Source organism: Oncorhynchus keta, chromosome 33 (assembly GCF_023373465.1).
Source record: "Oncorhynchus keta strain PuntledgeMale-10-30-2019 chromosome 33, Oket_V2, whole genome shotgun sequence".
In the NCBI taxonomy this organism is placed as follows: domain Eukaryota; kingdom Metazoa; phylum Chordata; class Actinopteri; order Salmoniformes; family Salmonidae; genus Oncorhynchus; species Oncorhynchus keta.
Window position 1 is genome coordinate 24,440,774 of NC_068453.1, and position 27,522 is coordinate 24,468,295.

Genomic DNA, 27,522 nt, shown 5'->3' on the forward strand with positions numbered 1-27,522 from the left:
TAATATCTCCAATCTCTTCAACCTGCTGATTCCAATCCAGGGTGCCAATTTCCCCGTCACCACAATGGTTACTAGAAGAGATCAAAACACTTGGTAAAACGCGCTAACAATCCAATTAAAGGATTCAATCAAGAACGTGCATAACTTCATCCCTAAAAAGTACGTCAACCACTGCTCTGTTCAGTATGAAATTTGACATCGGATCAAATGTTAAGGTCCCAATTGAGGACGTGTCAAAAGTGCCGTCTCTACTCTTCGAAGTCACCTGCTGTCACCACAATTACCAAGCCAGTTGTGCCCTAAGCAAGAAATAGGGAAACACTTAATAAATAAATAAATATATTTACTTGATATGATCAGACACTAGACATCCAAACCAAGAATAGATGTTCAAATCCCAAAGCAATAAAAAAATGGAATATCAAAACCTCTATCAGCAATTATCCAACGTGTCCATGCACTGCACAAACCCCTGTGAACAGCACTTATTAGAGGGGTTCATTTAGCTAGTGCCTTGCAAATCCTGCATACTAAAACCCATAGCCCATAGTGAAGATAGCACCCAGAAGGCTTACCTCTGTCTCCTGTTTTCTTGAATGGTCCCTTCAGCCGTGATGGAGATGCTGAGGGCTAGGGGACCTGGCCAATGGTGAGAGGTTGCTCAAGGTGCCGGGAAGAGAGAGGGTGGGTGTGTATAGGTGTGTATGTGTGGGTGTGCGTAGGTGTGTATAGGTGTGTATGTGTAGGTGTGTGTGCTCTGGCAGACCAGAGCAGTGTGCCCTACCTTGCGTGTGAGAAGGTAGGCACTGAGAACGATCAGAGGGGAGCGGACTGATTTTGGTCACTCGGACTTGGGCTGTGCACCCACCCATGAACACTTTTCACACACACACACACACACACACACACACACACACACACACACACACACACACACACACACACACACACACACACACACACACACACACACACACACACACACACACACACACCCTGCTATAACAACAGACACCAGATAGAGAGAGAGAGAGAGAGAGAGAGAGAGAGAGAGAGAGAGGGACAGAGAGGGACAGAGAGGGACAGAGAGAGAGAGAGAGAGAGAGAGAGGGACAGAGAGAGAGAGAGAGAGAGAGAGGGACAGAGAGGGACAGAGAGAGAGAGAGAGAGAGAGAGAGAGAGAGAGAGAGAGAGAGAGAGAGAGGGACAGAGAGAGGGAGAGAGGGAGAGGGAAGCACCCAAATGGACAAAATATCTTAATCCCTAACAAGAGTTGCCCTTATTTTTCTAGAGGGGTGCGTGGCTTAATCAGACCTGCAGTGTGACTCAGAAATGTTTGTCTTCCTTTTCACAAGGTGAAACTCTGGCATGTGCGGCTTTCATGTGTGGTGAGGAATCTACGGGGCCCCAGAACACAATGGGGCCTCTGTGAGGAGCCTCAGAGGAAGTCCCTGCCTGGAGGAGAACGGCCTCAGCTCTCCATACACTGGTATAACTCAGCTACGTTTCCTCCTAACCACAGGTCAGTTTTATCTTCAATTTCTATTGTTCAAGACTTGGACTGGGAAATCAAATCCTGTATCTGTGGTTAGGTCTTTGTACAGCACAGTCAAGGCCCAATGCAGGCAGAGGTTGGGATTAAATGCAGATCCAGGGTCAACTCACTCAATTCTAATTCCTAATGTTAAACCGATAGGAGGGAAATACAAACTGACCTAGGACCTGCTATTCCTACTTCCACCCAGGCCGGAGCAGTAGACACAGACAGGAAGTACCTTACTAGTGTTCATGTGTCAGCTTAATCCTACGTTTATGGTTTTCTGGCCTCAATTTTCACTCGACCCCCCAAACCTATCTCTTTCTTTCTCCCAAGAAACTGGAGCTTTTGCTGAGTGAGGGAAATTGAACTGTGCTGGAATGCTGGGAATCAATTACAATCGTTGGGAATCGTGCTACACCTGCTACCAGGAATGGTGACATACACTAAGTGTACAAAACATTAGGAACACCTTCCTAGTATTGAGTTTCACCCCCTGTTGCTCTCAAAGCAGCCTCGATTTGTCAGGGTATGGACTCTACAAGGTGTTGCAAGTATTCCACACGGATGCTGGTCCATGTTGAGTTCAATGTTTCCCACAGTTGTGGCAAGTTGGCTGGATGTCCTTTGGGTGGTGGACCATTGTTGATACACACAGGAAACTGTTGAGTGTAAAAACGACCAGCAGCATTGCAGTTCTTGACTTACACAAACTGGTGCGCCTGGCACCTACTACCATACCCCATTCAAAGGCACTTCAATCTTTTGTCTTGCCCATTTACCCTCTGAATGGCACACATACACAATCCATGTCTCAATTGTCTCAAGGCTTAAAAATCCTTCTTTAGCCTGTCTCCTCCCCTTCAAAACCTGTCTCCTCCCCTTCATCTACACTGATTGAAGTGGATTTAACAGGTGACGTCAATAAGGGATCATAGCTTTCAACTGGATTTACCTGGTCAGTCTATGTCATGGAAAATGCAGTTGTTTGCAATGTTTTGTACACTCAGTGTATAGCTATGGTCAGGTGGAGTTCTGATTTTACTAACCCCAGCATGATTCTGAGAAGGGGTTGGTTTATGATGGTGGTTAATTGACTCATATTTTACTGTTACCAGCTAAAATATGAAGCTACAATCAATTAAAAACACCAACCATGAAAAGGAAAGAGAGATTTAGAGAGGGAGAGAAAGTTCTGAAGAAGGTGGATATGAAGCGAGAGTGATTGATCACAACTGACATGAGGAATGCGTGCTTCTGGCACACAATAACAATCCCTGTCAATTCTTGCACGTTGTTGCATTACTGAGTGTGTTTGCCACTGTTGTGGTATTCCTGCAAGAATAGTACTCTGACTGTACTGTCGATTCCATCGGTCACCAAACATTGGCTATAGCAGAATGGTGGAAATGTGTCCTGAGAGAGATCATAAAGTGACAACACCTTCATGATATCATTACCAGGCCAGCGGCTTGAGACTCAGTGTTTTCTCTGGTCTTCCTCTGGCACGGCTTCCTTGGTGCATATGGGAGTGCATTCTGGGAGACCTTAGCGCTCCAACTATTAAGCAGTAAGTCATAGAGACTACTGCAAATATGCACTCAAAGAATGTGTGGTTTCTAGGTCTCTGTGTGAGTGTGATTGAGTCTCTTTCTGTCTGTTTGTGTCTGTCTCTGTGTGTGTGTTTGTGAGTGTGTCTATAGAAGGGAAGGTGATTAATGCAACATATTTCTTCCTTCATTTAATGTTTTTCCAGAAAAATGTTTTATTTCTATTATTGACTGTACAAGGAATTCACAACTTAACATATTCTTAACAAAATGTAAGCATTCCAACATTGCTTTGGCTTTTGTGAAATACGTAAGATGACTGCAAAAAGGTTGACCCATTGAGTACAAAATGGAACCTCACATTTGAGACAGTGATCAAGAATTCAATGAATTCAGTGAAAAACAGACAATGAAATACATGAATAAACGTGAAAGAGCAAACAATTGCATGTTTGTGTGGACCAGCATGTGTCTAAAGTCAGCTCAGCATATTCATATTCACAGAGAACTTGAAAATAACATTATTAGCATTTAATTTGGTTTCAAGTCTATCAATTCAAGTTATTCTGTCAGAGAGGAGCTGTATAAAATGTTTTAAAAGTATTATTTTGGTCTTCACAAAAGATGAACTTCCATTTAAGGAAAGAGAATGGGGACAATGAGTCATCAGAAGATTCAACATGCCTTAAATACATATGGTGTATAAACAATATTCCTCTTATCTTGTCCCAATCACATTGTCATAGTAAATTATTGTCTTTTTTAGAGTTTTGGAAAAACACAATTTCAAGGTTTTCTACCACTTTCAGGCCAAAGTGTGCTGTATTGAAACAGCACACTCAGACAGTTGCATTAAGCACATGTGATTATAGGACGAACATAAGGCACAGCGAGTGGTCAAAAGACAGTAGTGCAGTCCAATCACACTATCTACAGATTGTCAGGTGACCTTCACCCAACAAGGTTGAGGTCAATTCCATTCCCATTCTACCAATTCAGGAGACTCAATTCAACAACTGAAAATGGCCCATTATTTTCTATTGACCTATTCATTGCATTAATTCTTAAATTGACCGAGTTTGGTTTGACCCCAACACTGGCGTCTAATATGTGGTTCTCAACATAAGTATGCAAATGAGTAGTCCACAGATCAAAAATCCATATAGATTAGCATAGTCACTTCCATTCGTTAGTAATCATCTGCCCTTGGATCCGGGAGACTATAACTAGATGCGATTGGCTGGTGGAATTGTGTTTCTTATATGACGATGGACCTGAGGAGACGGAAGCACATCATGAGGTCTCGGGGTATTGGTGGCTTGACCTCATTGCCATCGAGACGGAGGTAGCGGAGTTTAGGAGCAGTCTCAGTGACATAGCCCTCCAGAGCATCAGCCGACACAGGGCAGATATCAGATCCATTCACACCTGCAATTGCAAATACACCATCTTAGCAAAACAGTCATACAACTCATCAAAAACATTTTCCACTGATTATAATAATATAATTATCTGGATTTTAAACCAATCATCAGTTAACCATCCAGGCAGTCAGTCAATGTATCAATGAAACTAGAACAGTGTCAAAAACATACTCTTAATCTGGTTGTGGTCCAGGTGGAGGTGTTCCAGGCCTGAGGGGATCATAGGAACCTGAGTTAGCTGGTTATGGGACAACTGCAGGTCCAGGATGCTGGACATGTTGAACACGTTCTTGGGCAGCCCGCTGTTTCCCAGCTTGTTGCGGTTGAGCCTGAGGAAGGCCACCTTGGGTAGACCCTTGAAGTAGTCAGCGGGGATCTTCTCAATGGCATTGTTGTCCAGGAAGAGCTGGGTGATGGTGATGGGGAGGCCCAGGGGCATGGTGGTAAGCTGGTTCTTGGCCAGGTTGATCTGGACCAGGTTGCTCAGGCCCTTGAGGCTCACTTCGGTCACTGCGTCATCCTGGAGCTTGTTCCCCTGCAGTTCCAGCAGTGTCATCCGATCCAGACCTGAGAACACCCCGGCGGGGATCTTGGAGATGCGGTTGCGGGAGAGGCGCAGCTGCTCCAGGCTGGAGGGCAGGTTGGCTGGGACGGAGCTCAGCAGGTTGTCATCCATGTAGAGGTGGACCAGGCGGAGCATGGCGGCCAGGGCACCCTCCTCCATGCCCTCGCTGGTGATGCGGTTGCGGTTGAGGTTGATCCAGCGCAGCTGCGTGGCGTTGCGGAGAGCATCTGTTGACAGTACGTCGATGAGGTTGTTCTGCAGGTACAGATACCAGGTGTGTGGGGGGATGGTGGGGATGCGCTTCAGAGCCTTGTTGTCGCAGTAGACGGCGTTGGGGAAGCTGGGCGGGCAGCGGCACTCTTTGGGGCAGGCCTGTAACTGGGCCATATAGTCTTCGTAGGACATGTCCGGGCTCTGGGCCAGAGCGGGACCGACCAGAAGGAAGACGGAGGAAAAGGCCAGGAGAAGCGCCATCTTAACACTCAGCCTGGGGTAGAGGAGAGAGAAAACACATGAGATGAGACTGACTCTTATGCAAAACACAGACACAGATACAGGCACAGACACAAACCCTGAAGAGAAGATCAAGAACATGGCTGAACAAACACACCGACCCAAATACACATATGATGATCTCTGCATGTTCCAAGATAACTCAACATGGACCGGCTTGAGAACTACAGGTAGGTGTTAGCACTTCATTGTGACATATCCTGTTTTTTTTATAGGAGAGTCTCGTTTCCTCTCACCTTATTTTAGAATAAGTGCTTTCAAGTACAGAAGAGCTTATTTTGACATGGTGCATTAAGTGTGCAAGTGTTCATCAAGCTGCCTTAAGTTCATTCACATGCAAACAACGATTCCAGGTGTCTTATTCATTTAGTCCCTTATTGAGAAAACTGCCAGGCCTTCCATCAACGGCTAGCCCAAACTAGCCGTAGCTAGCTTCAAATCTCCTGCATTGACGCAAGGTCATAAGCATTCGAGTTTACATGAAGTTAATGAGCGTTGGCACATCATGTGGTCAGGCCAGCTGTCCACTGGGTCCATTGGAGATTATAAGCTTTCTTAAGGACAGGACACACTGCGAGGTCAGCTAATGGCCTTACACGAATACTTCTGATTGGATGCTAATCTGTCAAATCGGCACATGCAAGAGGTAGTTGAGGTTGGCCTGAGATTGGGTGCTCCTTTAGGAGTAAAACACAGAGCAAACCAAATCCACCTGACTCTGTTGTGGATGAAGCACAATCTGTTACACCTGACATTGGTAATGAATTAAAGTACCCACCAACACACCTAGCCGTGGAATGCCATATAAACATTTATACATACAGTACACAGATGCATATAAAAGCAGATACATTCTCCACGCAATCATGACGGAGAAAGTGGAATTAACCTACATAGAAGAGGAAAAACATGGATAAAAGAGGAACTGCGAGACAGGAAGCCAAAGTGACAAAGAGATTGACAGAGGCAGACAATAGCTCAGAGGCATCTAAACTCTGCAATAGCACATCCACCCATCCTGTCCCAGAATGCTTGATTCCTCTCAACTGTCATCTGGTGCTGGTTTAAATTCTTGGTGTGTGCTCCACACGTTGGTCTGGAACTCATTTTCAACAGGCCTGGTTATGGCTGGGCCCACTTCAAAGACGTGGCCCGCTCACCTGGTTCTGGGGCCCCTGGCATCTCGTATCTCACTGTACGGGGCCAAAGATCTATGGAACACAATGTGTCCATGCCTCTAACCTTAGAGACCCAACTGTTGGGTTAAACTTTCCACCTGACCATAATTATAGCTTGTAGTATTTAGTTTGGCCAAGGTCAGGAAAAGTTACTTTCCTGTTAAGCAAACTGCCGTAAAGACCATAACTGGAATCTCTCCAGAGCCTCACTCGTTCAAAGCCTCAAAGCCATTCACAAGCTCTGGCTTTTCAGTGCAAGATTACCTACAGTATAGTACAAATGAACGCAGAAAATCACCAAATAAAGGTCCAGCCACTCAATGTGCCTCAACTTTCACCTCCCAGAACTGAACTCACATTGTCTTTGTGACCATTAGTTTGCAAGCAAAGTCCCATCTATACCTACTTTTCCTCAAACTGGAAACCCAATTTAATCGTCCACTAGAATTACACGTACCTTTGAGTTCAAGAGATTTTCCAAAGTCTGTCTTTGCGCCCTGTTTCTGCCTTGCTCAAGAAATGTGGTAGCAACTGTAGTCCCAAACTCAGAGAAACACCGCTCACCTCCCCTGTATTTGTATCATCGGTGTCTTCATTCAGTTGGTGGGAACCCTTCATTGACAGTCACACTGTAGTTCCTCTCGGCCAATCAGAGGCCTGTAATCAGAGGTCATAATCCATGCGGTGACTCTTTCCCTGTTAAGCCTGTGGCGGTGTGGTAGCTGAGGCCTTGAGACTTGGCCCACTTCCAAATCAGGCTAATACGGGCCTATACTCACTATGAAACCACCCTAACCCTTCTGTCCACTCCCCGTTCTCCCATAGTTGGCACTTGGCATTATCTCTCTGTTTATGTCCTTCAGGTAAATGTCCTGCTGAGATCTCTAATGTTCTTAGCGCTATTCAGGCAGCGATGTCTGAATGGAACAACTCAATTTGAAAGAAACAAATCTTCTTCTCCTCATTTTTCTGTGCAGAATGGTGCAATAGCAATCCATGTGTTCCTCAGAATAGTGACTTGGCCATAAAAACCCAGGAGAAATATGGTCACAGTGTCTCCTTGTGTTGGCATGATAAAGGATATGCTGATGGCCCTCTTTTGGGCCAATTCACGACAATAGGATTATCCCACTCACAACGTATGGCTTTGACATTGTCTTTCAGTCCTTGGTGTTCTTTTGGTGTTCTTGGAGTTCTCTGAATTGGAATTCAGAGAACTCCAAACAAATTATACACTGTGGGAACAAATTGGCTTTTGCTAATGATTCAGATTTGTTTAAATCCTTTCTGATGCGGACCCACCCAACAATCTTCTAGCACAATCGGACACAATCAGACTCTGACCTTAAAAGAAATCAAACCCAGTACAATTAAGTACACATCGGTCTGTCCAGACATGAGACTTAATGGGGTGGGGTTAGAATGAAAATAAGGGGATTTAAAAGGTGTAGACTGGGTTGGCAAAGTGTTCTCAAGTTAGCATTGGGTTTGGGCTAGTTGGGATGGGTAGGTCATTTTGTTTAGCTCATTCTCATTTCCTTTGAAGCTGCCATAGGCCCACCTAATACCTTGGTATAATCTCATCTGATTGGCTTGTCTAGGTTGGAGCTAGCCTTGATCCAATATGTGCCGCGAGAGACCAATAGGGATCGTCTCGTGGCTGGCAAGCTGCTAGCACACAATACAGTCACTACTCAACACAATGTGAGAGGTAGAAACACTCTAACCCCTTAAGAGAATTTAGCTACCTTAAATCCCCAACACATTTAAACTGACTACACTTCAAAGGTCAAAGCGCAAAACGTGAAGGTAAACAAATGAACAGTGACTGTGCTTGAGTCACGGTGCCTATCTCCTCACAGGTTATTTTACCTCAATGGGAACAGACACCATGTTGCTTTCACTCAAAAATAGAAAAGTCCTAAAAAGACTTAGCTGTTTTCAAAACCTGGAAGTTGCAAATCAGTGATGCATATTGTTTACGTCATGTCCACTTATAATGAAAATATGTGAGTTTCTGGTTTGGCATATACAGCATCTCATCTGACATGCTCTCAGATAACGGTCTACAGTTTGTTTGATCTCCATCATCATCACAAAACACTTTGCTGTTGAAAAGACACCCTCAGCATACGCCCACCACTCTATAGTGGTATCAGTCTAGCAGAGCTGGTATATCAATAAAGATGGAGAAAGGTGTGGTCATTGCCAGAGTCAAGTGCTCCACACCTACACATCATCCCCAGCTTCCAATTGGCTCATTCATCCCCCTCCTCTCCCCTGTAACAATTCCCCAGGTCGTTGCTGTACATGAGAATGTGTTCTCAGTCAACTTACATTATAAAATAAGGGTTAAATTTAATTTAAAAAATCATCTGTTTCTCCTTAGAGGCACTTACACATCAGCAGTAACTATATAGTAAAACTGGTCATGAGAAATGTGCATGAAATGGACAAACAATAACAATTAATGAAGTGTTCTGCACTGCAAACCAACCACAGTAACTTGGCAATACTTCAGTCATGTTTTTACTTCGTCTTGATGGAAATCAGATGTCTCTAATCAAATGAAAGATTAGACTGCAGATATGCACCACAAGGGAATCCATCCATTAGGATTTTCATGAGTATAACTACATTACTATTGATTTAATGGCAAAGTGACAACCAAGTTTTCATGATCTCACTGTTATTAACTTGTGACTCAGGGCTTCTGATTATGTTGCAGAATGGAACAAAGCAGGATGGAAAAACAAATGTTGGCCACTTCCTTGTTTGACAATCTGAAAAGAAACATGTGGAGGAGTATGATAATGTCAATTTCCTGGAAGAGGTTTCCAGTCAAAACCAGCTATGTTAATTAGTTAAAGGACTGTGTTTGAACGGGCTTCATTTGGGTTCAGCTCTACTTGATGACTGCGCTGAAATGAAATGGACTTCTCTCCAGCATTGATCAGAGGACATTCAGCTCAGTTACAGCTGTGTTAAACAAGCCCTGTGTCAACATAAGACTACAAGGCTCTGGAAAGCAGAACTAGGTCTGGCATTGGAATATCAAAACATGATGCAGTTTTTATCTCTGCAGATTTTACAATAGTATCTATGGATATTTACATGAGACTGATTATGGAATAAACTCTTCCACTTGGAAAGAACAGAGGCCCGCACACTGAATATGCTCTCAATTTACCACCTGCTCTTAACCTGACAATGTTGAGTGCTGGATTGAACCATTGCCATTAAAAGGTGGTAATTTGGGAGCATATTCATTAGGCAGGCCTCTGTTCTTTTCATGTTTCATTCTTTAGCCCAGCACCTACGTTTTTAAGGATGTGTGTATGACCACAAACATTTCTATAAACTCTTCCACTTCCACTCTTCTTCATAATCAATCTGTTACGGCATTATTTCTTTCCACTAACAAACTTCAAAACATACTTTTCAAGGGAGACATTTAATTAAGAAACAATCTGCAAGTACACTTGTGCCAAAATCCTGTTCTAATTCGAATTGAATGGCAACACCCCCTGCAAGACTGCAGCAAACTGCACAAAATCCTGTTCTAATTCTAATTGAATGGCAACACCCCCTGCAAGACTGCAGCAAACTGCACAAAATCCTGTTCTAATTCTAATTGAATGGCAACACCCCCTGCAAGACTGCAGCAAACTGCACAAAATCCTGTTCTAATTCTAATTGAATGGCAACACCCCCTGCAAGACTGCAGCAAACTGCACAAAATCCTGTTCTAATTCTAATTGAAAGGCAACACCCCCTGCAAGACTGCAGCAAACTGCACAACATCCTGTTCTAATTCTAATTGAATGGCAACACCCCCTGCAAGACTGCAGCAAACTGCACAAAATCCTGTTCTAATTCTAATTGAAAGGCAACACCCCCTGCAAGACTGCAGCAAACTGCACAACATCCTGTTCTAATTCTAATTGAATGGCAACACACCCTGCAAGACTGCAGCAAACTGCACAAAATCCTGTTCTAATTCTAATTGAATGGCAACACCCCCTGCAAGACTGCAGCAAACTGCACAACATCCTGTTCTAATTCTAATTGAATGGCAACACCCCCTGCAAGACTGCAGCAAACTGCACAAAATACAGTTAGATCTCTTGAACACATTGTTAGTTTTTGGAATAGAAACTGGCAGCACAAGATCAAAGGTAAAGACCAGAACACTTCTCATATCAGTCTCTCCAGATGAAAATAATGCCCCCCAAAAGAAAAGAACCGAAAAGGATGACCCATCCACACCCCTTTCAGCCTTTCACCCCTCTTCAGGAAAAACAATACCTGCTTCTCCAAACGGTGTTTGTTGGTAGTGTATGGCCAGGTGATGCTTGGCTCAGGGGTAGTAGTGGTTGTCTGGTCCTCCAGTACTCTTCTCTGGTGCTGGTCCACAGTGCTCTAACAGTCTCAGTTGCTCCCTGCGATCAAGGAGGAGAGAGAGAGAAAATCCTATTAGATTCTGTATTGTTTTTAATATTATTTCCTCAAGGCTGTACCTTTGACATCCACTGGTGGAGCAGAGAGAGGGTGTGTGTGTGAGGGTGAGGGTGGGGGGTAAGAGTGGGGGTAGGGGTGAGGGTGGGGGTGTGTGTGAGGGTGGGTGGGGTGTACGGGTGAGGGTGGGGGTAGGGGTGAGGGTGAGGGTGGGTGTACAGGTGAGGATGGGGGTGAGGGTGGGTGTGTGTGTGTGCGCGGGTAAGGGTGGGGATTGTCTTTTCGGTAGTGTTCATTGGCTACTTTTCACCAGCCCAGCATACAGCAAGTTTTTAAAGGACCAAAGAGTTTGGTCTGCTTTGTGTTTTAATTGTTGCCATGGAAAAAATATGGTGATACTGGTATTGTCCCGGCCCAAGCTGGAACGTCGGCCTGCACCCCATCATCATCGCCATAGCAATGCACATGACCACTTCATAGGTTATGTTTATTATAGTGACAGTCCAGGACTGAGTGGAGCTTAGGAAATTGTTCAGGCACCTTGATAACCAAGAATGTAAGGCTACTGAGTACTAACACTCACAGGCACTTAGTGACACAAACAGAGCAACATGCACACACACAAAGAACATTGACAGGGTTAACACTGCAGCACTCTACCTCTCTCTCTACTGTCCCTTCATCCCTTCAGGCCCTCTGTTTATGTATTCCGTCTCTCTCTCTCTCTCTCTCTCTCTCTCTCTCTCTCTCTCTCTCTCTCTGTGTGTGTTTGTGTGTGATAAACAGGTCAGGCCCAGGGCGGAAAGGAGCAGTGCGGGGACATCTGGATCCTGCTCTCTGTGGAGAGAGAGGAAGAACGAAACGGGGAGATGGAGAATTGAGGGGCCGAGAGAATAGGGGATATGGGAAAGAGAGTAGAGAGAATTGAGGGGGTGAGAGAATAGGGGATATGGGAAAGAGAGTAGAGAGAATTGAGGGGGTGAGAGAATAGAGGATATGGGAAAGAGAGTAGGGAGAATTGAGGGGGTGAGAGAATAGGGGATATGGGAAAGAGAGTAGGGAGAATTGAGGGGGTGAGAAAATAGAGGACATGGGAAAGAGAGTAGAGAGAATTGAGGGGGTGAGAGAATAGGGGATATGGGAAAGAGAGTAGAGAGAATTGAGGGGGTGAGAGAATAGGGGATATGGGAAAGAGAGTAGGGAGAATTGAGGGGGTGAGAGAATAGAGGATATGGGAAAGAGAGTAGAGAGAATTGAGGGGGTGAGAGAATAGAGGATATGGGAAAGAGAGTAGAGAGAATTGAGGGGGTGAGAGAATAGAGGATATGGGAAAGAGAGTAGGGAGAATTGAGGGGTTGAGAGAATAGGGGATATGGGAAAGAGAGTAGGGAGAATTGAGGGGGTGAGAGAATAGGGGATATGGGAAAGAGAGTAGAGAGAATTGAGGGGGTGAGAGAATAGGGGATATGGGAAAGAGAGTAGGGAGAATTGAGGGGGTGAGAGAATAGGGGATATGGGAAAAAGAGTAGAGAGAATTGAGGGGGTGAGAGAATAGAGGATATGGGAAAGAGATTAGAGAGAATTGAGGGGTTGAGAATAGGGGATATGGGAAAGAGAGTAGAGAGAATTGAGGGGTGAGAGGATAGAGGATATGGGAAAGAGAGTAGGGAGAATTGAGGGGTGAGAGAATAGGGGATATGGGAAAGAGAGTAGAGAGAATTGAGGGGGTGAGAGAATAGAGGATATGGGAAAGAGAGTAGAGAGAATTGAGGGGGTGAGAGAATAGGGGATATGGGAAAGAGAGTAGGGAGAATTGAGGGGGTGAGAGAATAGGGGATATGGGAAAGAGAGTAGAGAGAATTGAGGGGGTGAGAGAATAGAGGATATGGGAAAGAGAGTAGAGAGAATTGAGGGGGTGAGAGAATAGGGGATATGGGAAAGAGAGTAGAGAGAATTGAGGGGGTGAGAGAATAGGGGATATGGGAAAGAGAGTAGAGAGAATTGAGGGGGCGAGAGAATAGAGGATATGGGAAAGAGAGTAGAGAGAATTGAGGGGGTGAGAGAATAGGGGATATGGGAAAGAGAGTAGAGAGAATTGAGGGGGTGAGAGAATAGGGGATATGGGAAAGAGAGTAGAGAGAATTGAGGGGGTGAGAGAATAGGGGATATGGGAAAGAGAGTAGGGAGAATTGAGGGGGTGAGAGAATAGGGGATATGGGAAAGAGAGTAGGGAGAATTGAGGGGGTGAGAGAATAGAGGATATGGGAAAGAGAGTAGGGAGAATTGAGGGGGTGAGAGAATAGAGGATATGTGAGAGTAGGGACAAAACTTGCCCCCAAAGTTTTCTGAGCAAAAATTATTTTCATTGTTGGATATAAGAATATAAAAACACCAGGAAATCAGTGATTTTCATTTAGGAAATCTCTTCCCAAGTATTCTCATGCATAGTACAGAGACACACGGATTGTATACAAATGTAAGCAATATTTTAAATGATTTTGTTTTAGTCAAATATTATATCTGTTTGGGCTTCTTGAAATCAATTTGCAGTCTACAAATTTGTAATTATATTCTAGCCACTCGACCATCCGCTCAAGAGAAAAAATCGTCCCATGGCTGAATCTAGTTGATGATCACAGGAATTGACTATTCAGACAGAGAAAATAGAGAAAGGAGGGAGGGAGAGAGGGGAGACAAAAACATTTAACAGAGGAGGAAAGAAAGCGCAGAGTGAGAACAGCTGGAGAAGGTGCCTAGGATGGGCCTTTGAGCCGAACGTCCTGGCCAGGCAGCTGATTAAACTTTCATGAAACATTTCCAAAGGCAGGGAAGAGGAAGTGCCGGCCATGACTTTATGAAGGGCTTTATTGTCTAGACACGGCAGCAAGAGCTCCAAGCTATTCTCCAACGGAAATGGCGAGGAGGAAGAGGAGGAAATCATATTGGATTTGGAATCAGTAAGAATGATTGTGCAAAAACACAATAAGACGTGAGCAATATTGTAAAGACTAATATGATACATGTCATCTAGATAATTTAGGGGTTTTATAAATCCTGCCGCTCATGCTTCAATTGGTACAAATTTCCAGAGGACGTCATTTGAGGTAGGTCTCTTGTTTAGGTCAAATAATATCCAGGAATATAGACTAGACATATAGAAGCACCGGCAGAATAGCACTCAGCCTAGAGTGAAAGAAAACCACTGTGTCAAATAGAATATAGCCCTCTCAACGATATTATTTGTGCATGAGGAGCAATTGCAAGGTGTGATGGACTATAACAGCGGGATCTTATTACAAGTAACAGGCTGGAAAAACGTCTGGCAACCTGTTCAGTGATACTCGCTAAAGACGTTTAGCTAATTAGCTGACCTGGAGCCTGTAGAAAGTGTCTGCTCTAATTGGGCATGCACGAGTTAGCCGACACCACAGATCCCATCCCAAATACAACTTTACATAGCCAGCATGCTAACAGTTCACTCCTACTACACATTAAAACAGAAATGTCTTCCGTGTAAAACTACACAAGAAAACCAACAGATGCACATTTCCACATGAGGGAGTAAATGTTTTAAAATATCCCTCCCGCAACACTGGCACTTTCGTAATTTCTCAGCCTCGGCATTTGAAGAATTGCTTCACCAAATTAGTCCAACGTTCCTCACTCTGGACGGTGTATTTGTCTGTGGACTGTCTGCGCCAGGAATTTGCCATGTCTGGTCTTTGGAAAAGATGAGGAGGAGTTTATGGGGTTACAGCTTGGTACAATGTGAGAAACGCATTAGTCCACTGGTTCTGCTCATCCATCAGCTCTTCCCTGAAATCCCCTCTCCCTATCCCAAATGGACTCCCCCAGTCCCACCCACCCTGGACACTTCAGAGAGGTTGTCAACATCTGCAAAACCATCTGCAAAAACAACCAGTGCCTACGTGTAGACCTGTTGGAACATGTAGGCACCGAATTACGTGTTTATGTCATTCTTTTTCTTTTTTCTTTTACCCCGTTTTCTCCCCAATTTCGTGGTATCCAATTGTTTAATAGCTACTATCTTGTCTCATCGCTACAACTCCCGTACGGGCTCGGGAGAGACGAAGGTTGAAAGTCATGCGTCCTCCGATACACAACCCAACCAAGCCGCATTGCTTCTTAACACAGCTCGCATCCAACCCAGAAGCCAAGCCGCACCAATGTGTCGGAGGAAACACCGTGCACCTGGCAACCTTGGTTAGTGCGCACTGGACAGCTGGTTGGACAGCTGGTTGTTCATCATTCTGATGGAAAATCACCACTGGGCCATACTTTAGTTATGATCCTGTGTTGGAGGTGGTGCACACTGCACAAATGACTCTCAAAGCACAAAATGGCCGGCGTTACTTACTGTTTATTATTGGAACACCAAAAACCTGTTTACCACACATCATTACATCAAAGCTAACCGTGTGGATAGTTACAGCTACCTCAACTGAACATTTCAGCTCTGGTTCCCAGTCAAACCCTGCAACCCCTGCAGCCCTCCAGGACCATAGGATCTACATACCTACATGCCTGCACTGGCACATACATCAATACACCCTCCCTCCCTTCCTCCCTCCCTCCCACCCATCCACCAAACCCACCAAACCCACCCACCCATCCAACCATCCAAGGAGAATATGGAATAGATCAGAATGTTCCACTTGAAATTCATGTGCAGAGACACAGCATGACACTGGGAGAAGACCCATTTCCTGCAGGAAGAGAGTTGCCAACCATCGTGGTGCAGGCCCAAACACAACACATTAACCCCTAAAACACAACCCACTCAGGAAAACTTAAAGTAAGAAGCAACATACATGTGTCAGTGTAGGGCCTGGGAGGTAAGAGACTAGAGAAATCTCTTTCTTCTTGTGTCAGTGTTGGGCCTGGGGAGTAAGAGACTGGAGAAATCTCTTTCTTCTTGTGTCAGTGTTGTGCCTGGGGGGTAAGAGACTAGATAGATCTCTTTCTTCTTGTGTCAGTGTTGGGCCTGGGGGGTAAGAGACGAGATAGATATCTTTCTTCTTGTGTCAGTGTAGGGCCTGGGGGGTAAGAGACGAGAGAGATCTCTTTCTTCTTGTGTCAGTGTTGGGCCTGGGGGGTAAGAGACTAGAGAGATCTCTTTCTTCTTGTGTCAGTGTAGGGCCTGGGGGGTAAGAGACGAGAGAGATCTCTTTCTTCTTGTGTCAGTGTTGGGCCTGGGGGGTAAGAGACTAGAGAGATCTCTTTCTTCTTGTGTCAGTGTAGGGCCTGGGGGGTAAGAGACTAGAGAGATCTTTTTATTCTTGTGTCAGTGTTCGGCCTGGGGGGTAAGAGACTAGAGAGATCTCTTTCTTCTTGTGTCAGTGTTGGGCCTGGGGGGTAAGAGAGTAGAGAGATCTCTTTCTTCTTGTGTCAGTGTTGGGCCTGGGGGGTAAGAGAGTAGAGAGATCTCTTTCTTCTTGTGTCAGTGTTGGGCCTGGGGGGTAAGAGAGTAGAGAGATCTCTTTCTTCTTGTGTCAGTGTTGGGCCTGGGGGGTAAGAGAGTAGAGAGATCTCTTTCTTCTTGTGTCAGTGTAGGGCCTGGGGGGTAAGAGAGTAGAGAGATCTCTTTCTTCTTGTGTCAGTGTTGGGCCTGGGGGGTAAGAGAGTAGAGAGATCTCTTTCTTCTTGTGTCAGTGTTGGGCCTGGGGGGTAAGAGAGTAGAGAGATCTCTTTCTTCTTGTGTCACGTGTTTTGTGTATGTTGTCATACTGCAGACACATTTACTGTCTGTTTCCTCAGGAAACAGTATATGGTAAATGTAGTCATTTAAAAAAATCTTCTGCTGAATTTACGACTGAGTATTATAGGTTTAAAACAAACATTTACCACACATGAGTATTGGAAATGTAGTTTATTCAAATGTATGTTATGTCCTCACAGTAAATTCACCAGCGATTACTGAGTCAAAAGCCATAATGAAAATAAATCTGGATATACTCTGCCCAAATAGCACGACATTCCACCAACGTTGCCACAACAGAGCAAGATAAAGTTAGCGTCACAACAAATTGTTGCTATTCTGAGAAAGCTATACGGGCAAAAGCACACATTAAACATGGCAAACAAGGTAACCATGAATGGATAAAAACGTAAAATGCTAGCTTTTATTATCATACAGAGTTACCATGAGATGCATGCAAGCAATGCAAATGTTGTATAAATGTCGGCATAACAACGGTGATCTGCAATGAACGGGCGATTGACTCTTATTTAACTGCATAATAACTCATTAAAAAAACAGTAAATTACTTCAGCAGAGCTATTCAGTGTCGAGCCTTTTAATGTTGTCGATAAGGATGATTAATAACTTTCCCCCCAACATTCATACAGAAAGATGGGTAATATGCCAAAGCTTTTGACATATGACATATGAGTTTGAATTTGTTTCCCAAAGTGTTCCACTGTTCAATATTTCCCCAGTAGACATTACACCAGAGTACACAACACAGCTCTCTTAGATACTTTTATTCCTTACCTGCAGGTCTTTTGCACAGCAATATAATTCTGGGAGTGTACAGACTAAATACAAGAAACCTTTAAAAAACATCATGACAAACATACAAAAGAGGAATGGGCAAAGCATTTATTTGCAAGTGAGATTTATTCCCATATTCCTCAATGTACTTGTCTGAAAACAACATGTGCCTCTACTTTTGGAATGTTTGAAGTGTGTGAGCTGCATTTTCATGAAAAGCACTTCATTCAGGAATCACTATGTTCCTATATTGTCTCTTTTGCACAAGAAAAGGCACCTGTTGTTTGAAACAAGTACAGACAAGTACAGTTCAAGTGCTTTTTACGATGCACCATTACATTATATTGTGGCCGATTTGCCGCAAATTTGGGTAAAACTATTAGTACAGGGCCAGCCATTTGCTACGGCCAAAATACCCTATGGTTGTCATGAGAATACCATGATGCACTGCAAAATAAAGGTCTCTCCGGGGTTTCTAACCTTTGTTGGTTTGTTATTTCATAGTCTGTGTTTACAGAAAGGACTACCGATGAGTTGACAGAAGTGACCTCGATTTCGCCGGTAGGGGGAGGATACATATTTAGGGTTGTTGTAAACACTGTTGCTCGGGTTCATTATCCACACTAGCATTCCACTTAGAATCAAGAAACATATTGGCCATATACTCTGAGTAGGTTGCTATTGTAGATATTGGAATATAGCCACATTGTGTCTATTGGGGTTTGAAGGATTAGTTTAGGGTAGATCGTGGTGCGGGGAGAGTCACAGAGGGAGTGCAGATGAGGGGAGGGTCCTTAGTCGAAGATGATGTCAGAGGCTTGGCGCAGGCAGTTGGAGGAGTCATGGGGTAGGTCGGCATGTGTGATGTTGTTCCCATCCAGACGCAGGTGCTTCAGTCTGGAGTAGTTCAGGGGGCCAGAGAACTTGCAAATATTCTCCAGGTTGAACTCTGGAAGGGTGGGAAGGGGTTTGGTGAACTGACTCATACATGATTCAACATTTCCTACTGTATGTACACATCCTACACCGATTGCCTGACACTTGCTGGAGGTAGACTTGAGGATGGATATGACTGAATTAGATGTATTTGTAATTGCAATGTCAAAATAGAGAAAGAGAACGGAAAGAGAATGTTGAAAGAGAGAAAAGAGAATAGAGAAAAGAGAGAGAAGAGAAAGAGAGAAGAGAAAAGAGAATGAAAAAAAGAGGAAACAAAGAAAATCACTCACTGTTGATTTCGTTGGCCTGCAGATAGAGATGCTCCAGCTGTTCGTTGATCTCAGGGATGGACTGCAGCTTGTTGTAGGACAGATCCAGCTCGATCAGGCTTGTCACATTGAACACGCCCGCCGGAATCCCTTCATCTGTCATCTGATTGTAGGCCAACCTCAGGTACGCCAGCTTAGGCAGCTCTTTGAGGTCCCCGGCGGCGATGCTGCTGATGCCATTGTGATCGCCATAGAAGGTCTCCAGCGAACTAGGCATGCCTGAGGGCAGCTTCTTCAGCTTGTTGTTGGTCAAGTCTATGGCCACCAGCTTGTTGAGGCCCTTGAAGACCCCATTAAGAGCTTTAGAGGTCAACTCGTTGTTCTGGAGGTGGACCGAGGTCAGGTTCTGCATGCCGGCCAGACTCCCTGCGGGGAACTTGGACAGCTGGTTGTTCATCATCTTCAGCTCGTCCAAAGACATGGAGGGAGGGATCACAGCTTCCGTCAGTTTGTTGAAGCTGAACAAGATCTTATGAAGTCCGGTCAGCTTGTCGATGGTTCCCTTGGCCACCTTCTCATTGGTGATCTGGTTATGGTCCAGGACCAGCCAACGGAGTTCAGCCGTGACGTTGTCGAAGACCCCAGCCTTGATCTCCTCGATCAGGTTGTTCTGCAGGTACAGGTACTTGATGCCTGAGGGCACAATGGGCACAAACTTAAGGTTGCGGGAGTCACAGTACATGGCAGTGGGGAAGTTGATGGGGCACTCGCATTCCTGGGCACAGTTGGCGCTGGACGGGCCGTACTGGGAGGCCGGCTGGTAGTCGTAGTCATCGTACTGACCCACGGTCAGGCTGACCAGCATGGCAAAGATGGGGACACGGAGGGGAAACATAACTGTACTGGGGAGAAGAAAACAGACAGAGGGAGAAAGGGAGACAAAGAAAAAAACGTAATGTGAAACGGGGAGAAAGTCAGCAAAAGTTTGTCTACCACATCTTGAACATTTCATACATAGTCTTACCTACTATTATCCTGAGTGGTACTTTGATTTTAAAATCTACAGAGAACAAACTCTATTTGAACAGTTAAATACATAACATTTCGATTGCATGATAGACGACATAAACTGGTAAAGAATGGACTTGTTACAGATTCCAAGATAGAAACATTCATCTCAGGCCACTAGGGTTCCCTGAGAGAGAAAAAAACATCGATTGAAAACCCTCAATTGACCAAAACTATTCATGAATCACCCTAAAGCAGCAATCTGGTAATACCAGTGAACTGCAAAACCCTTTTAAAAAAGAGGCAGATCCCTACTGTAAATACTCAGAACTATCTATAAACCAACAATGCAGGTTTTTCAGTGAACACACACTTTATAATGTCAACAAATAAAGGCAATAAATATCATCACAACATATTGACACTTTTAAGAGGATTTAACTCAATGTGTTGATTTAAAGTATGACATGTCATCACATGATAATACCGTACTGAAAATGCAAACACATGAATGCCTTTGACTGACAATACTGTGCATCAATACAGTGTATTCATTTTATAAATGCATTCATGCCATGGTGCAATATAAGAACAACACATTGTCCAACGCAACAGGAAAAGCATCAGATAACGTCGAAGTACAAACATCTCTCCACTCCTTTCTCTTGTCAAGTGACAACTAGTTAACCCTGTATCACACACAATACTCCCCCAGAGTTTAGCTGGGACTGGGATAGCTATCAATCCCAGCATGGAAAGACCAAATACCTAGGGACAACCGAGCAGGAACCCTTCAGGAAATGACAAGAGTCCATTCCTCTTACCTTTCTCTCCTCTCTCTCTCTCTCCCTCTGCGTGTGGGATAGAAGGTCAGCAGGTAAGAAGACTGTGGTTGCTCAAAAGCCAGATGTCTCTGGAGAGAGGGAGGAGGACGAGGGAGAAAGGGAGAGGGAGGGGGAGATAAAGAGAGTGAGAGAAAGAGAGAGCGAGGGAAAGGGGTGGGAAGGCTTCTGCTTCTTCAGATGACTGTGGTCCCGGATTGACAGAAGGCAGCTGCCCAAACTGAAGTCACACTCTAGTATACAAAGACGATGGCATCGACATGAGTTTTTAAGGCATAGAATCTGAGAATTATGGGCTCTGCCTAACCAGTCACAGGTGCACCAGAGCAGTCTGAGATACGAGGTTCGCCTCGTGTGTGAATAAGGATGCGAAGCCTCACAAAGGACACATGGTATCATATATATCTGTCATTTTTCCTCCCTTTCCACCAAACAACCACCTCCCTTTCTTCCTTTCTCCTACTAACAAAAAAGCGAAGTGGATACAAGTTAAAACAAAAGGTTCCTGGAATGGTAAAGAAGGTGAGTGGAAAAACTCTGTCTGCAGCCAGAGCCAGCTGCCAATTGTTATGCTGCAGCATGAAACCTTAAATAGGGTCTCGGAAAAAGTGACGAGGTCTTAGTGGACCAGAAATTGATTATAAAACAGCCTATGCTGAATCCCAAATGGACCCCTAGCCCCTAACCTAACGTAGCAGGTGTAAGAAGACTCCTGAGTCCCAACATCCGTTTTTCAGGGGAAATACCGTAATCCTGAAAATCGTAAACATCCGCTTTCTTCCGAGCCCGTGGAGAGTGCCTAGCCCCTAAACCCTAACCTCATCTGCCTCTTCATGGTAAACACATGGTACCATAATAGAGGAAAGTAAGGTGAGGCAGACGTGAGTCCAATGAATTCCATATGTCCCCAGCAGAGGAGGCTGGTGGGAGAAGGTATGGGAGGACGGGCTCATTGAACCCGTATCAAACACATCAAACATATGGAAACCACATGTTTGACTCTGTTCAATTCATTCCATTCCAGCCATTACGATGAGCCCATCCTCCTATAGCTCCTCCCGCCAACCTCCTCTGATCCCCACTGTAAATCACTCAAGTTCCGTCAGACCCCCTCCTTCTCCTCCTCCCTCCATTTATCTTCACACACTTCAAAGTGCTCTTCATCTCCTTCCATATCCAACTATCCGTCTTGCAGACTGCACTGCATCTACAGTACACGTTTCAAGACAATGGCTGTTCTAGAAGATTTTGTTGAAATTGCTGAAGAAGACAGAAATTATAGTGGTTTCCCAATTTCACCTTTCTTTGTTTATGTTCAACTCTTGCGTCACTGCAGGGCTGTCGTCTGGATTCAATTGGTCACAGTCCCACACACGTCTTTCAGTCGCCACTAGTTACCACAGCCACAAAATAATAAACCCCACCCATTTCTAAAGAATATCTTCTTAAAATGTGATTTTAAACCTAACCTTAACCACACTGATAACCCTAACCCTAACCTTAAATTAAGACCAAATAAGTACTTTTTGTTTTCAAATATTTTTACGATATAGCCAATTTTGACTTTGTGGCTGTGGTTACTAGTGGAAACCATAGCTGTGTTTGAATACCCATACTAACATACTGTATACTACATACTTCATGAGTATATACTACACACTATATACTATTAGTTCATTTTAGTATACTATAAACGAACAGTATGCTTTTATTTGAGCGTACTAGCTCTTCAACCTGTCTACAAGAAGTTGACGCTGTTGCTATGCAACCTCTTGTTAGCTAGTTAGCATAACAAATGACTAGTTAGACATTTTACAACTTCGGGTGTGTTCTTAAATTCAATGTGGAGTGTCAGAGTGCGCTTGTAAATTCAGAGCGTTGTCAGGTTGTCCGTTTGTAAATTCAGAGCGTTTCGCTCTCTGGCAACAATTTATTAAGCTCTTTTTCCCGACGTTTACTTGACACCAGCCATTTTCAATGGGTGTTTTGCCAACGTTTACTGACACTGGCCATTTTCAAAGGGGTGTTGAGCACTCCTAAATTCATTATTCTGATTTCTGGTACACTCAGATGAGAGTAGATAGCCAGCCCGAATTTACGAAAGCACCCGAATGTCCATTGAGAACGCACAACGACTATACCATTTAGCAAAGCTAAGAATGACTGGAATAATCAAGTCAATAAACGCTGGGTAGTTAGATAGCCTATAGTTAATATACTGGCAAGTTTGACATACCAGTACATACTGCTGTAATGATATGCTATGTGGTACGTAAGGACAGCGTAGCTAACAAATTGTCAGCCAACATAACATGTAAGGTAACTTATTTGAAGTCATTACTTTATTACATTGCTCAAACTTTTCATAACATTTGTCATAATTAGTTAAAGCAATGAATTTGTATCCACTCTCGTTGTACTTCAGCTGCATATTTTCCGCCATTTTCTTCAAATCTGAAAACGATGTGAAGCCACACCCATTTTCTGAAGAATTGCATTATGGGCCCTAAAGTACAGAAATAGTGTCCTATGCCTGTATACTTCATATTTTGGCGACATCCGGGAACTTTTGGCATACTAACTGTATCCATACTATGACCAATAAGCATACTATATACTCAATTCACGTCACAAATAGTACGGTTAGTGTGGTTAGTATGAGTATTCGAACACAGCTCATGCCTTTCTGGCGGCCATCTTATATTGAAAAGACTTCCCGTGTCTATATTGGACTGCAGAGAGGATTTGAGGAGGAGCATGTGTGTACTTCTTTTTGACCGTTTCCAAAGGAACCACCGTGGCCTACAGCTGTGTAGCCTATCGCTACAAAAACCCATGATTCAGTTAACCATATGTATTGCTTTCAAACCGTTTTAAAAAGCAATGTCCTTGCTTGCTTCTGTGTTCTCCTCCATCCTTCTTGTCTTTAGATCATTTTCTTCTTCATGTACCCCATGGTCGTCCCAAACTTAAGCAACTGTCCCTCGATTTCTCCTCCATCTCACCATCCCATCTAGTTGAAGGCCTAGGTCATGGTATAAATCAGCTGGGCTTGACAATCTGGACCCTCTATTTCTGAAACTATCCGCCGCCATTGTCGCAACCCCTATTACCAGCCTGTTCAACCTCTCTTTCATATCGTCTGAGATCCCCAAGGATTGGAAAGCTGCTGCAGTCATCCCCCTCTTCAAAGGTGGAGACACCCTGGACCCAAACTGTTACAAACCTATATCCATTCTGCCCTGCCTATCTAAGGTCTTCGAAAGCCAAGTCAACAAACAGGTCACTGACCATCTCGAATCCCACCGTACCTTCTCCGCTATGCAATCTGGTTTCCGAGCCGGTCACGGGTGCACCTCAGCCACACTCAAGGTACTAAACGACATCATAACCGCCATCGATAAAAGACAGTACTGTGCAGCCGTCTTCATCGACCTTGCCAAGGCTTTCGACTCTGTCAATCACCAGATTCTTATCGGCAGACTCAGTAGCCTCGGTTTTCGGATGACTGCCTTGCCTGGTTCACCAATTACTTTGCAGACAGAGTTCAGTGTGTCAAATCGGAGGGCATGCTGTCCGGTCCTCTGGCAGTCTCTATGGGGGTGCCACAGGGTTCAATTCTCGGGCAGACTCTTTTCTCTGTATATATCAATGATGTTGGTCTTGCTGCGGGCGATTCCCTGATCCACCTCTACGCAGACGACACCATTCTATATACTTTCGGCCCGTCATTGGACACTGTGCTATCTAACCTCCAAACGAGCTTCAATGCCATACAACACTCCTTCCGTGGCCTCCAACTGCTCTTAAACGCTAGTAAAACCAAATGCATGGTTTTCAACCGATCGCTGCCTGCACCCGCATGCCCTACTAGCATCACCACACTGGATGGTTCCGACCTTGAATATGTGGACACCTATAAGTACCTAGGTGTCTGGCTAGACTGCAAACTCTCCTTCCAGACCCATATCAAACATCTCCAATTGAAAATCAAATCAAGAGTCGGCTTTCTATTGCGCAACAAAGCCTCCTTCACTCATGCTGCCAAGTTTACCCTAGTAAAACTGACTATCCTACCAATCTTCGACTTCGGCGATGTCATCTACAAAATCGCTTCCAACACTCTACTCAGCAAACTGGATGCTGTTTATCACAGTGCCATCCGTTTTGTCACTAAAGCACCTTATACTACCCACCACTGCGACTTGTATGCTCTAGTCGGCTGGCCCTCGCTACATATTCGTCGCCAGACCCACTGTCTCCAGGTCATCTACAAGGCCATGCTAGGTAAAGCTCCGCCTTATCTCAGGTCACTGGTCACGATGGCAACACCCATCCGTAGCACGCGCTCCAGCAGGTGTATCTCACTGATCATCCCTAAAGCCAACACCTCATTCGGCCGCCTTTCGTTCCAGTACTCTGCTGCCTGTGACTGGAACGAATTGCAAAAATCGCTGAAGTTGAAAACTTTTATCTCCCTCACCAACTTCAAACATCAGCTATCTGAGCAGCTAACCGATCGCTGCAGCTGTACATAATCTATTGGTAAATAGCCCACCCATTTTCACCGAACTCATCCCCACAGTTTTTATTTATTTACTTTTCTACTCTTTTGCACACCAATATCTCTACCTGTACATGATCATCTGATCATTTATCACTCCAGTGTTAATCTGCAATATTGTAATTATTCCCCTACCTCCTCGCCTTTTGCACACATTGTATATAGACTCCCCTTTTTTTCTACTGTGTTATTGACTTGTTAATTGTTTACTCCATGTGTAACTCTGTGTTGTCTGTTCACACTGCTATGCTTTATCTTGGCCAGGTCGCAGTTGTAAATGAGAACTTGTTCTCAACTAGCCTACCTGGTTAAATAAAGGTGAAATAAAAAAATAAAAAAATAAAAATGGTTTTAAGTGGAAACATGACCAAATACAAACAGTGTAGTTATTCCCTCCGCAAGGCAACCAAACAAGCAAAGCATCAGTATAGAGGCAAATTGGAGTCGCAATTCAAACACAAGATGTATGTGGCAGGGTCTACAGATAATCACAGATAACAAAAAGAAAACCAGCCCCGTCGCGACCATTGATGTTTTGCTCCCAGACAAATTAAACAACTTCTTTGCGTGCTTTGAGGACAATACAGTGCCACCGATACGGCCCACTACCATAGAATCTGGGCTCTCCTTCTCCATGGCCGACGTGAGTAAAACATTTAAACGTGTTGACCCGTGCAAGGCTGCCGGCCCAGACGGCATCCCTAGGCGCATCCTCAGAGCATGCGCAGACCAGCTGGCTGGTGTGTTTACAGACATATTCAATCAATCCCTATCCCAGTCTGCTGTTCCCACATGCTTCAAGATGGCCACCATTGTTTCTGTTCCCAAGAAAGCTAAGGTAACTGAACTAAATGACTATCGCCCCGTAGCACTCACTTCTGTCATCATGAAGTGCTTTGAGAGACTAGTCAAGGATCACATTACCTCCACCCTACCTGTTACCCTAGACCCACTCCAATTTGCATACTTCCCCAATAGGTCCACAGACGATGCAATTGCCATCACATTGCACACTGCCCTATCCCATCTGGACAAGAGGAATACCTATGTAAGAATGCTGTTCATTGATTACAGCTCAGCATTCAACACCATAGTACCCTCCAAACTCGTCATTAAGCTTGAGAACCTGGGTCTTGACCCCGCCCTGTGCAACTGGGCCCTGGACTTTGACGGGCCGCCCCCAGTTGGTGAAGGTAGGAAACAACATCTCCACTCTGTTGATCCTCAACACTGGGGCTCTACAAGGGTGCTTTCTCAGTCCTCTCCTGTACTCCCTGTTCACCCATGACTGCGTGGCCATGCACGCCCCCAACTCAATCATCAAGTTTGCAGACGACACTACAGTGGTAGGCTTGATTACCAACAATGACGAGACGGCCTACAGGGAGGAGGTGAGGGCACTTGGAGTGTGGTGTCAGGAAGATAACCTCTCACTTAACGTCAACAAAACAAAGGAGGTGATCGTGGACTTCAGGAAACAGCAGAGGGAGCACCCACCTATCCACATCTACGGGACAGTAGCGGAGAAGGTGGAAAGTTTCAAGTTCCTTGGCGTAAACATCACAGACAAACTGAAATGGTTCACCCACACAGACAGCGTGGTGAAGAAGGCGCAATAGAAATTTGGCTTATCATCTAAATACCTCACAAACTTTTACAGATGCACAATCGATCACTGCCTGGTACGGCAACTGCACCACCCTCAACCGCAAGACTCTCCAGAGGGTAGTGCAGTCTGCACAACGCATCACCGGGGGCAAACTAACCTGCCCTCCAGGACACCTACAACACCCGATGTCACAGGAGGCCAAAAATATCATGAAGGACAACAACCACCCGAGCCACTGCCTGTTCACCATCCAGAAGGCGAGGTCAGTACAGGTGCATCAAAGCTGGGACCGAGACACTGAAAAACAGCTTCTATCTCAAGGCTATCAGACGGTTAAACAGCCATCACTAACATAGAGAGGCTGCTGCCAACATACAGATCAAATCACTGACCACTTCAATAAATGGATTTAATAAAGGTATCACTAGTCACTTTAAATAATGCCACTTTAATAATGTTTACATATCCTACGTTACTCATCCCATATGTATATACTGTATTTTATACCATCTATTGCATCTTGCCAATGCCGTTCGGCCATCGCTCATCCAT

General features: G+C 44.6%; 3 protein-coding genes across 6 annotated transcripts in view; all 3 read right to left on the bottom strand.

The window, feature by feature from the left end:
* Positions 1–984, bottom strand: part of LOC118378799 (leucine-rich repeat protein soc-2 homolog) — a 30,506-nt gene extending 29,522 nt beyond the window's left edge. The window contains exon 1 of one of the 2 annotated variants that reach the window (XM_035765785.2): positions 576–984. The gene's annotated coding sequence lies outside the window, so the exon portion shown is untranslated. Of the gene's footprint in view, positions 1–347; positions 472–575 lie in introns of those variants that run through there. The other variant, XM_052492557.1, reaches the window with a different exon arrangement.
* Positions 985–3,281: 2,297 nt separating this feature from the next.
* LOC118378802 (keratocan) lies at positions 3,282–11,272 on the bottom strand. 2 transcript variants are annotated; one of them, XM_052492558.1, is made up of 3 exons: positions 11,076–11,272; positions 4,683–5,563; positions 3,282–4,515 (listed from the first exon to the last, which is right to left on the bottom strand). In XM_052492558.1, the coding sequence occupies exons 2-3, from the start codon at positions 5,548–5,550 to the stop codon at positions 4,346–4,348; spliced, it is 1,038 nt and encodes a 345-aa protein (XP_052348518.1). In that variant the 5' UTR covers positions 5,551–5,563; positions 11,076–11,272; the 3' UTR covers positions 3,282–4,345. The 2 variants fall into 2 exon arrangements, with proteins under 2 accessions (XP_052348518.1, XP_035621681.2); XM_035765788.2 differs by lacking the exon at positions 11,076–11,272 and adding an exon at positions 7,225–7,384.
* A 5,828-nt stretch (positions 11,273–17,100) lies between these two features.
* Positions 17,101–21,577, bottom strand: LOC118378804 (lumican-like). 2 transcript variants are annotated; one of them, XM_035765790.2, is made up of 3 exons: positions 20,780–21,577; positions 18,969–19,844; positions 17,101–18,688 (listed from the first exon to the last, which is right to left on the bottom strand). In XM_035765790.2, exons 2-3 carry the CDS (start codon positions 19,840–19,842, stop codon positions 18,534–18,536), a joined length of 1,029 nt encoding a protein of 342 aa, XP_035621683.2. In that variant the 5' UTR covers positions 19,843–19,844; positions 20,780–21,577; the 3' UTR covers positions 17,101–18,533. The 2 variants fall into 2 exon arrangements, with proteins under 2 accessions (XP_035621683.2, XP_035621682.2); XM_035765789.2 differs by having other exon boundaries at positions 18,969–19,849; positions 20,780–21,565.
* Between the last annotated feature and the right edge of the window lie 5,945 nt (positions 21,578–27,522).

Excerpts from the sequence above, each read along its gene's own strand:
- LOC118378802 (XM_052492558.1), bottom strand. The coding sequence starts at position 5,550 with ATGGCGCTTCTCCTGGCCTTTTCCTCCGTCTTCCTTCTGGTCGGTCCC. Across the intron at positions 4,516-4,682 it reads GGACCACAACCAGATTAAGA|GTGTGAATGGATCTGATATC; the intron begins GTATGTTTTTGA and ends TTGCAATTGCAG.
- LOC118378804 (XM_035765790.2), bottom strand. The coding sequence starts at position 19,842 with ATGTTTCCCCTCCGTGTCCCCATCTTTGCCATGCTGGTCAGCCTGACC. Across the intron at positions 18,689-18,968 it reads GCAGGCCAACGAAATCAACA|AGTTCAACCTGGAGAATATT; the intron begins GTGAGTGATTTT and ends CCACCCTTCCAG.